This window comes from Austrofundulus limnaeus, unplaced genomic scaffold, assembly GCF_001266775.1.
Source record: "Austrofundulus limnaeus strain Quisiro unplaced genomic scaffold, Austrofundulus_limnaeus-1.0 Scaffold93, whole genome shotgun sequence".
NCBI classification, from domain to species: Eukaryota; Metazoa; Chordata; class Actinopteri; order Cyprinodontiformes; family Rivulidae; genus Austrofundulus; species Austrofundulus limnaeus.
The window spans coordinates 692392-703493 of record NW_013952495.1 but is presented as its reverse complement, the minus strand read 5'-3'; the positions used below and the strand labels follow the sequence as shown (position 1 = coordinate 703493).

General features: G+C 41.3%; 1 protein-coding gene across 5 annotated transcripts in view; it reads left to right on the top strand.

Moving 5' to 3' along the window:
* The window catches only part of clcn1b (chloride channel, voltage-sensitive 1b), a 46561-nt gene that overhangs the window by 22349 nt on the left and 13110 nt on the right, over positions 1-11102 (top strand). For 4 of the 5 annotated variants that reach the window (XM_014012595.1, XM_014012596.1, XM_014012597.1 and 1 more), the window contains exons 2-10: positions 371-590; positions 3619-3750; positions 3842-3970; positions 4337-4470; positions 4867-4944; positions 7155-7233; positions 9273-9398; positions 10655-10739; positions 10915-11016. In XM_014012595.1, the coding sequence (XP_013868049.1) occupies positions 371-590; positions 3619-3750; positions 3842-3970; positions 4337-4470; positions 4867-4944; positions 7155-7233; positions 9273-9398; positions 10655-10739; positions 10915-11016 (1085 nt within the window). Of the gene's footprint in view, positions 1-370; positions 591-3618; positions 3751-3841; positions 3971-4336; positions 4471-4866; positions 4945-5691; positions 5771-7154; positions 7234-9272; positions 9399-10654; positions 10740-10914; positions 11017-11102 lie in introns of all 5 variants that reach the window. The other variant, XM_014012594.1, reaches the window with a different exon arrangement.

The following is an 11102-nucleotide window of genomic DNA, read 5'->3' as shown; positions in this document are numbered from 1 at the left end:
GTGTGTGTGTGTGTGTGTGTGTGTGTGTGTGTGTGTGTGTGCAGGTTTCTGTGGTTGTAAAGCTGGAAGGGGAAGATGTGGTAGACCTCCTCCTCTGGCTGTTCTCCAGCCTCTTCCACTGCTCAGGGAGGGGTTTTTTCCATTCCCTCTGCCCATTTTGTCTGTTTCTGTCTGTCAAGGTATTCAGGTTGGTGTGTATCCCTTACACACATTGTTATCTCAAGACTCCCGCATGGATTTAGTTCTCCGAAATCTCAGCTGTCTGTGTCCTCCATTCTCATCTGTCCATCTCGGACCCACGAAGTGCACGGTTTCTTGACTTATTTGTGTTTGTTTCTTGGAGATCGTCAGTGCTGTTCCTGTGTTGCAGCTGTACGGCGAGTACAGGGAGCAGCTGGGGAACTTTGCCCGCCGGGAGGCCGCCCGTTTGCTGACAGAGAGACAATGGAGACGACAAGCAGAGGAGAACACCGGAGGCCGCAGAGGCCTCGGCCGGCGACATCATCATCACCATCATCACCATCAGAACYCTGCGGTCCTGGAGTCAAGCTCCTCCACCAACAAGCCCCGTCCTTACTCCAAATGTCAAGGTGAGCACCATCATGGAACGTCACAAATATTCAGTCTTGCACAGTTTTTACAATGTTGCACAACTCTCTACAGAACCTGTACCTGACAGCTTCAGTTTCTGGACACTTTGCACTTTATAGTTTTACACRCCACTTGATGTGCTCATAAAACACGATACAGAGCTTTAATGCCACCAGGACTTAAGGTAGAAATTTTAAGCACACAGCGATGAAGACCTCCTGAATGTGCTGATGCGCTGAGAAAAACAAACTATCAAGCAACAGATACATTTATTTATTCTGTCAGACGTTTATTCACACTACCTATGAATTATATTTACTRTTTGAAGGCATGAATAAAGGTCAATTCGTCATTTTAGAGTGTCGCACACGTTATTGATTGTTGGCCCAATTGCTTCTGTTTACGAACCCATTTGCCCCTATAACTATACTTAGCACAAAAATAAGGAAATGTGTGTTTAGTAGATTATTTCTTTGTTGTAACAGTGCTTCTTGGCACCTGATTGGCAGCACCTGGAGGTACCAGAAGCTCAACTCAAGTGTTAATACCAACAGCAGAATATGCTGTTTAGCAGAGATTTGGCCATTTTCGTGTGCACAACCCACATACTCAGGTCTACTACTTATCCCACAAATGCATGTTCCTTACAAATGTGGCACTGTTTATAACATACTTTTCCAACGGTAAACGATTTATTGCCAGGAAGCATTGTTACAAAAAAAGAAAAAACAATCTATCAAACACAAATTTTCTTGTGGCTCAGTTGGTAGAGCTGATGCCTCTCAGCAAGAAGGTCGCTGGATCAAGTCCCAGCCCGGGGACCTTTCTGGGTGGAGTTTGCATGTTCTCTCTGTGCATACGTGGGTTCTCTCCGGGTACTCCGGCTTCCTCCCACAGACCAAAAACATGACTGTTAGGTTAATTGATAACTCTAAATTGTCCCTAGGTGTGAGTGAGAGACTGAATGGTTGTTCAGGTCCTTCTCAAAAAATTAGCATATTGTGATAAAGTTCATTATTTTCTGTAATGTACTGATAAACAAACTTTCATATATTTTAGATTCATTGCACACCAACTGAAGTAGTTCAAGCCTTTTATGGTTTTAAAATTGATGATTTTGGCAAAAAAGTAAAGAAAAACCAAAAATCCCTATCTCAAAAAATGAGCATATCATGAAAAGGTTCTCTAAATGACTTATTAACCTAATCATCTGAATCAACAAATTAACTCTAAACACCTGCAAAAGATTCCTGAGGCTTTTAAAAACTCCCAGCCTGGTTCATTACTCAAAAGCACAATCATGGGTCAGACTGCTGACCTGACTGCTGTCCAGAAGGCCATCACTGACACCCTCAAGCAAGAGAGTAAGACACAGAAAGACATTTCTGAACTAATAGGCTGTTCCCAGAGTGCTGTATGAAGGCACCTCAGTGGGAAGTCTGTGGGAAGGAAAAAGTGTGGCAGAAAACGCTGCACAACGAGAAGAGGTGACCGGACCCTGAGGAAGATTGAGGAGAAGGGCCGATTCCAGACGTTGGGGGACCTGCTGAAGCAGTGGACTGAGTCTGGAGTACAAACTTCCAGAGCCACCGGGCACAGGCGTGTGCAGGAAATGGGCTACAGGTGCAGCATTCCCCAGGTCAAGCCACTTTTGAACCAGAAACAGCGGCAGAAGCACCTGACCTGGGCTACAGAGAAGCAGCACTGGACTGTTGCTCAGTGGTCCAAAGTACTTTTTTGAGATGAAAGCAAATTTTGCATGTCATTCAGAAATCAAGGATCCAGAGTCTGGAGGAAGACTGGGGAGAAGGAAAGGCTAAAATGCCTGAAGTCCAGTGTCAAATACCCACAGTCAGTGATGGTCTGGGGTGCCATGTCAGCTGCTGGTGTTGGTGTCACTGTGTTTTATCAAGGCCAGGGTCAATGCAGCTATCAGGAGATTTTGGAGCACTTCATGCTTCATGCAAGGCTCGAACTACTTCAGTTGGTGTGCAATGAATCAAAATCTATGAAAGTTTAATGCTTATCTGTACATTACAGAAAATAATGAACTTTATCACAATATGCTAATTTTTTGAGAAGGACCTGTATGCCTCGTTTGTCTCTATGTGTGGACCTGTGATGGACTGGAGACCTGTCCAGGGTGTACCTCACCCCTCGCACTGTGACTGCTGGATATGGGCACCAGTGACCCACGTGACCCTAGAAAAAGGAATAAACGGGTACAGATAATGGATGGATGGACAAATTTCCTTACTTTTTGTGTGAAGCATCATCACAAAGAAGTTATACCTAAATCTGTTGAATTTGTGTATTATTAGCTACGTTTACATGGACATTAGTAATCAGATCAAACGGCCATTCGGAATAAAAATGTGTCGTGTAAACACCCCATTCGGATTATTCTGATCTGATTCAGCTCAGTCCGAATGAATTTGTAATCTGAATGAGAGAGGTGGTTTATGCCGATTGATATTCCGAACGACGTGCATGTAAAAACTTAATCTGATCATCTTATTCTGATTGTGGAAAACTGACCTGACTGTGCATGTCTGCTGACTTTCATCCATCGGTTTCTGCACTTTTGAGGAGGGAGTTTCCAGCAGACAGAACTTTTCTTCCTGTTTTCTCATTCTATAAAGAAGGAAGACACACAGCCTGCGCCGCTTAGCAAAAAAAAATAATAATAATAATAATCTGCGCGTCACCTGCAGCTCAACCAGAGTGCAGTAACGTCTCCACCGTCCTTAAAACCTGTCGCAGGTTCATTCTGAGCTCAGAAGCTGTTTGTCTGTGTTCATGACGAAAGTGGAACTTTTTTTCTGTGTTTTTTCTTTAGGGAAAGTTAGCAACTGCGCATGTCAGTGCTTCTATTCTGAATAAAAGCCTGGTGCATGTAAACACTTGTCTTGATCGGATTGTGCCCATGTAAACAATACATTCAGATTATTCAGTCAGAATACATTTCAATCCGATCAAAGAATTTTGCACATGTAAACATAGCTATTGTTTGCTTCTCTGTCTCAGATTGTTTGGCTCGAGTGAGGCGCTACATCGTGACAAAGATGGGAGAGGACTGGATTTTTCTGGTTCTGCTGGGGCTGACTATGGCTCTGGTCAGCTGGAGTATGGACTACGCCAGTGCCAAGAGTTTACAAGGTTTCCAACGATCAAACTCAGAGATCCTTGCTGCTGGTTCTACGTCCGTGTGTTTAAAAATGACTCTTTCCTCTCTGTTTCTGCATTTAAGCCTACAAGTGGATTCATGGAGAGCTTAGAGGCAACGTGCCCCTCCAATACCTCGCCTGGGTTACATATCCCATAATCCTGGTTGTTTTCGCGTCACTCTTCTGTCACCTGGTTTCTCCACAAGCTATTGGTTAGTCCTCCATCACGTTTTGTGAGGGATGCTGAGTCATCATTAAAACTTTAGAAATTCATTAAGATCTTTATAATCCATTCAGAAACAGTTTTTTTAATTCTTCAGTTCTTGGTTTCCTTTTTAACGCTACTTTTATATTTTAGCTATCGTTTTGCTACTGTTGTTCTACTAATAGTGGTTTTGCTGATTTCAGCTTCTAGCTAATGTTTTCCTACCAAATGGTTTTAGCTAGCTGTTGCTCATTTTAGCCGTAAGCAAGTGTTCTGCTCCTTTTAGCTCACTTTCAGCTTCATTTTCATAGATACTACCTTCCTTTTTATTAAATTGTCTCATCTACTTAGTTTCTTTTGTTTTTGTTGGCAGGTTCTGGTATTCCAGAGCTGAAAACCATCCTGAGAGGCGTAGTCCTAAAGGAGTACTTGACCCTCAAAGCTTTCGTAGCTAAAGTCATTGGTCTGACTGCTGCCCTTGGCAGTGGGATGCCAGTGGGCAAAGAGGTTAAATGACCCATTTCTTCTATCTCTTATTTTTTGTATTGTCTCATCACCCTACATTTATCCTGGATGAACACCATCCCTTTGTTTTTGTTTTTCTTTATTGCTATATCTGGTCTTTAATTCAAGCCTGTGTGTAATAAATCAGCTTCTGTCATGTTTTTCCCTCACTCCGTCATCTCATGGGACTGAGGCAAATTATTTAAKTCCTCCACAAAAGGAGTGCATTCATTTTGTTCATTACACTAGCGGGGCAGCTGTCACATCCAGCAAATACTCTGTGATTTATCTGTTCTGATACATGTCCCAGTTTAAACTCTTTGTTTCAAGAGAAAATAGCCTGTGTGGATAACGGTCTACTGCTCTTCAGTGTCAGTGCTATCCTCTCATCACCTTCAGGGCCCATTTGTCCACATTGCCAGTATATGTGCTGCAGTACTGAGTCGATTCATGTCCATCTTCTCTGGAGTCTACGAGGTAAGCCGAAGCCCCGAACAAAAACAGGCGAATGCCAACGTAAATGAGCCAAACAGAATGCTTTGTTGTTGTTTTTATTGCTAGTCACAGTGTTCCCACTGCTCGCCATTAAAATATATATATATTTTAGTTACAATAGAAATTTCTCCAGCACTGTTTATGTGAGATGTCACTTAAAATCAGCAAACACCCTTAAAATCTTAATTATGATCCAACCGTTTTTGCATGATTCCTTAGCCCGCAAATATGTAAAAGCAATGACACTCTTCTACTACCACGCAAAAGTTATAGTAATTTTTGTGTTAGCTAAGGCTGATTAAATTGTGGCAGCCATTTTGATTTGGGTTTAATCCAAAAGTTACTTTAGTTTTTCATCCCATGATTGCTTTCTGAGTTTCAATAAAAACTGTTTTAGTAGTCCACGGGATTTTTTTACATTATCGTGTTAAAGAAAATTACACACGTTATAGAAAAGTGGAACCCTGTGACTGTTTCCTCCTGCCGGTCTTTTTCAGCTCATTCCCTCTCCTGCCTGTTCCCTCGGTGTCTTTGTTATGGTCACCTCCCCTAGACCTTGTCTGTGTTTATGTCTCATTGTATAAATAGTGTGATCATTATGTCTGGCATGTGAATTAACAGTAACCTCCCATGTCACTGTCCCCTTTTCTTTCAACTCCCCCCTACCCCTCTCGGCTGTCCCGCTCGTCCCTGCTACTCTGTGCCGCTGTCTTTTACCTCTAACCCCAGAATGACTCCCATAACAYGGACCTGTTGGTGTGTGCGTGTGCCGTGGGAGTGGCCACCTGTTTTGCTGCCCCTATAGGAGGCAAGTCCCACCTGCTTGGACGCAAAGTTCTTAGTCGGTGATGCAAACCTGGAGATCTGACCTTTGACCTGCARATCATTTTTTTAATTTGTAAAGAAGTTGCACCAAATATGTCTAATATTTGTCAAATATGTCAAATATGTCTGCAAACAGCCACAAACCTTAACAATGGACAGTGTGACCCCTGAAAACATGATGTTTTTCATATGAAATAAATATGAAGCACAAAAGAGTCTAGTTTTAAATATTGTTGGAAGAGTGAATGACGGGGTCCACACAGGAGCTGGGTGACTACAATTGTGGCAAATACTATAACTGAGATGGAGTGTAGCCATTTCTTAAATGACTATAATAGGCAGTCTAATAAAATGCAAGCAGGATCATATCTCCTTCCCTGTGGTGCTAAAAACTAATCAGCTGCGAGACTATGCTTCTCACTAATTTATTAGCGTCAATGATAATTATCAAAAGAGTTTTAAAAAAGCAAATCACACACTTAATTTGCATGCCTTGCAGCTTTTTTTATGTGGGCCAATTTAGAGTAAATAAACCCTTCTCCTTTGAAATCACCCAGTATTAGCTATAGGCTAATATTTATTAAACATTCTGTTAGCATATTAGGAAAATATTCCACAAAAGAGCAACAAATTAGTCTGTGGCGAGTTCCCAAGAGTTTTTAACTGAGACTGAGCAGAAAGATGTTCTCGTTTTTTTTTAGTAGTATCCTTTTAAGCAATAATTAAAACTATGATCTTACTGATAACGTATCTCAAAGATCAGTTTCACTCTGTCACAGCTGAGGAGGATTTGAACCCAGAAATGCAGTCTGACATGAAGAGGCTTGAGTAAAAAATTTGATAGGGCACAACAGATGAGAAATCACAAAGAGGCACAAGGAATCATAGTGAGCAAAAAGAATCACAATGAATTATAAGCAAACACAATGAATTATTGTGAGGCATCACAGAGGCTTTCCCAATCAGTGGCTACACACTCGCCCTACTCACTCCTCACTGTTTTAGTACCAGGGGTCTAAATCTATAGATTAAAGTGACCACTTGTTTTGTTTTGAGCATAATCCTTCCTTTTTTTGGGCATGTGCATTTATTTTGTTTTTATATCTTCTTGAAGTAACACGTCCCCTGTCCTTGTCACACTTGAAAATCCCACTGTGGTGAGTATTATTTATTCACTTTGTTCCATTCTGTTCCCTCACTGTCACTGTTCTCCCCCTCGTGGTTTCCTCAACCGTCTGTTTCCACCTCCCTGTCCTGCCTCACTGGCACCTTCATTCCCCCCCCTCTCTCCATCGTCCCTCACTCACCTGCCTTACCCCTTCACCTCCTACCTCTCCCTCTGCTCCCTCTGTTTTCTGTGTCAGTAGAACCCTTATGGGTACACAGACATACTGACTGTCGGCTGTGCCGTGGGGGTGGGATGCTGTTTCGGCACTCCACTAGGAGGTACTGTACAACCTTCACTCTGCCTCACTTTTATAAAGTCTCACTCACATCCTCCTGTAATTTGACAGCTGCTGCTGTAGGTTACACAACACCTCAGAGTGATCATGAAATCAAAAGTGAAAATGAGAAAAATGTCACTCTTGTTTTAGAAATTATTGGGACGTACACTGATCATCAGAGAAGAGAGATTAAACAAGACTAAGTAGCTTCGTAAGCAAAATTAAGTATTGGTTAAGAAGTTAATTAGCCTTGTTCCAACTTCAAGGTTTCATCTATCTGAAAATAAATAAATAAATCAACTAATCCTGAGGAGGTTATAAAAATAAGGTGAATGCAAATTCAAACTCTAAATTTTCATAATCCAGTTGCAATAGCCAGAGCTACCGTTAGCTGCAGTAACTTAAAGTAATCCCAGTCTGCATTACCTTTTCAGTTTGTTGCACCATCCATCCATCCATCCATCCATCCATCCATCCATCCATCCATCCATCCATCCATCCATCCGCTTGAGCAGGGAGGCTCAGACATCTCTTTCCTCAGGCAGCACCTCCAGCTCTTTTGGGAGGATTCCAAGCTTTTCCCAGGCCAGCTGAGAGACTCAGTCTGTTCAGCATGTCCTGGGTCTTCCCCAGTGTCTCCTGAACATTTCACTAAGGAAGCTTCTAGAGGGAATCCTTACCTGATGCCTGATTCTTGACAGATCATGTTCAAAAGAGAGATCAAATTATGTGCAGGAGATCAATTCAGTCAGACAGGAAGATTTATTTACAGACATGCAAAGTTAACTCACATAACTCAGATCTGGTCCGTTACTCAAACCCTCTTAGAGACTTGTAGATTCTCCATTTAGAGTAAAAGATTACAATCAATCACAAAGTCTAAAATATGAAAGTTCATCTAAAATTCTATTAATCTGTCACAAAATATCCTTCAGTGTACTCTGAGTCTCTCCCTCATAACAGAGCTTAGCAGCTACCCTGCAGAGAAAACTCATTTGAACAGCCTGTACTCACCGTCTCGTTCTTTCAGTCACCAGCCAGAGTTCAGGACCGTAGATGAGGGTGGCCTTGCCGCTCAGCTCCTCCTTCACCACAACAAACTGGTTCACAATTCTCCATCCTTCTCACTCGTGAACAAAACTCAGAGATATTCCTCTGTCATTAAGTTTAAACATTTAGGACAGCCATTCTAATAATTAAATGTGCTGAATGTGCCCCCACCTCCAACTGCTTCAACCTGATAATTCACTATAATTTGGTGTTTTTCTAATTTATAAATGAAATTGTTTGGATTACTTCTGAGACAGCATGAGCTTTGCAGAGGTCAGTGTCCATGAACTTCCCAATTATTACTTTTTTTTTCAGTTTTACAAAATAATCAGGGAAGATTATGACCAAATCAATAACAGGCATTCTTAGTGTTAATTATTGTGCAGAATAGACAAAGGGTTGCTGCAGCGCTGCTCCTCCTCTTCCTCCTCTGTCTTGATAACAATTCTTTGTGACTCCAGCTGCATATTTAAGCTCGTTGGAAAGCTGCAAAGTGAATTTAGGTCTGATTTTGTGCCTCGCTACTGGAAGGTGGATAAGATCTGTTTATCTAAAATGTATGAAACGTCTGGATTGTCCCTTCGTCACAAATTATTTAAAACCTGGCATATAATTTGGATTTAGCTGCTCACATGTCGTCAGTCTTTAAATGTGTTTTGAACTTGGTTCAACTGGTTTTGTTTGACTTTGAAACAGTTTTTCTTGATAAGTCCTCTGTTTATCTTATTGCTTCACATTCTGATTGTACTTTATGTGTGTGTGAGAGACAGATAGAAATAAAGTGTGTATTTACTCCATGTTTGAGTGTGTTTTAACTCCCTGTGGTTTTCTCATTGAGTATAATTACACCCTAGTTTTAGACTCACTCTGCTTTTTTTTAAACTAATCTCTGTCTTTGCTCTCTTTCCTCATTTCTCTCTCCATCCATCCTCATTTCCTTCCTCTCTGCAATCCCTCCTCTCCCTCCGTCTCCTCTCGCTCCATCACCAGGAGTGCTGTTCAGTATCGAGGTCACGTCTACCTACTTTGCTGTGAGGAATTACTGGCGGGGATACTTTGCTGCCACATTCAGCGCCTTCATATTCAGGGTGCTCTCTGTTTGGAACAAGGATGCTGGTGWGCAGCACCTTGTGTGTGAAACACACACACACACGCACACACACTAGCTGCAGAAGACAGCTGAACTTGCATTTTATTCAGGAGTCACTGAACGTGGCAGCTAAGTAGTTTTTGCTTCTTTAGATAACCCAGAAATGTTCACAGACATCACTCCGAGTATAAAAACATTTCTGCAGCTGCAAGCTGTTGTGTAAAATCCTGACTATAATAAGTTTATATTCATATTCTGACAGTACTGGATGCGTTTTTAAATGCACATTTTCAAATGTTAGTTTCTTGAAGAGAAGATGGCCAAAAGTGATTTGCATGTGTGAAGTCAAGGCTTGAGGCAGCTCAGAGAGGTGATTGGTTCTGAGCTCAGGAAGTAGTAAAAATAACACAAAATGTAAACTTCCATTTGTGTCATAGTACTGAGTATTCAGACTGTAACTTTGGAGAAGACAGATTTTCACTTTCTGTATTTTCCTAAGCTACAGTGTGTGTCAAAAGTCACAGGACGCCCTTTTTTTCAGAATCAAAATGGAAATGACAAATCTGAGTGCCTAGCAAAACTGACGACGCTAAACAGAAGCAATGAAGATTGAAAATAGATCAAAATGAGCAAAATACTAATTAATTAACAAAATTAGTTTAGAGACAATAAATGAAGGTCTAAAGGACCCAAAATACAAGCTTGTTTACAATGATTTCTTACTGGAGTAATATTAAAAACACGCCTAACAACACAACCGCCAGATTTTTATTTAAAACTGTATTCCTGTTTTTCGCTCCCTCCAACATAACAAGCAAAAAATAATCTCCCGAAATGCTTCTTGGAATAAGATGGGCTGAGTTGGATACATCCATCCCTTGAATCGGGGGAAAAAAGAGGAGACATTTGTGGACCACAATTGGAGGAGCTTTCGAATTTGGACCACCTTCGGCACATCGCWGTGAAGTGATCGGCCTTCAAAGGATGCAGCCCCTGAATTTGGACACAGAAATAAGCCCCCTCACCTATAAGTTGCTGGTGTATTCAGAACTGTCATTTTATCTTTTCTCTCTGAAGTAAAAGGGTGTCCTGTGACTTTTGACTCACCTGGTATAATGTCAAAACATGCTACTGAACAATGCTTCATATTTGTCRTAAAATGACCTTTTTATCTCATGTTCTTCTTTACTTAAACTGAAGGTAATGATAAAAAAACAAGATATTATGCTTAACGTTTGACTCAGTTTTGCCACATTATATGTTTTTATTTCCTCACTTTCAGTCACAATCACAGCTTTATTCAAAACAAACTTTCGGATGGATTTCCCCTTCGACCTGCAGGAGCTCCCTGCGTTTGCAATAATAGGGTGAGGATATTTGTGAGTACCTGAACATTCTGTATGTGTTATTTTTTTTGGCTTGTTTTGTTACTTCATTTCATGTTTGTTACATGAAATTAAATGTTTATTCAGCTTTCAGCTGCAGACAAAAGATGGATTTGTTCTTCATAGACTCTTATAAACAGTTTGATTCTTGTTTTAGGATCTCATGTGGCTTCTTGGGAGCGTTCTTTGTTTACCTGAACAGACAGGTGGTTCTTTTTATGAGGAGACCGACGGTTCTCACTCGCTTTCTAACCAAACAGTAAGATCCCAGCGCACACACACACACACACACACACACACACACACACACACACACACACACACACACACACACACACACACACA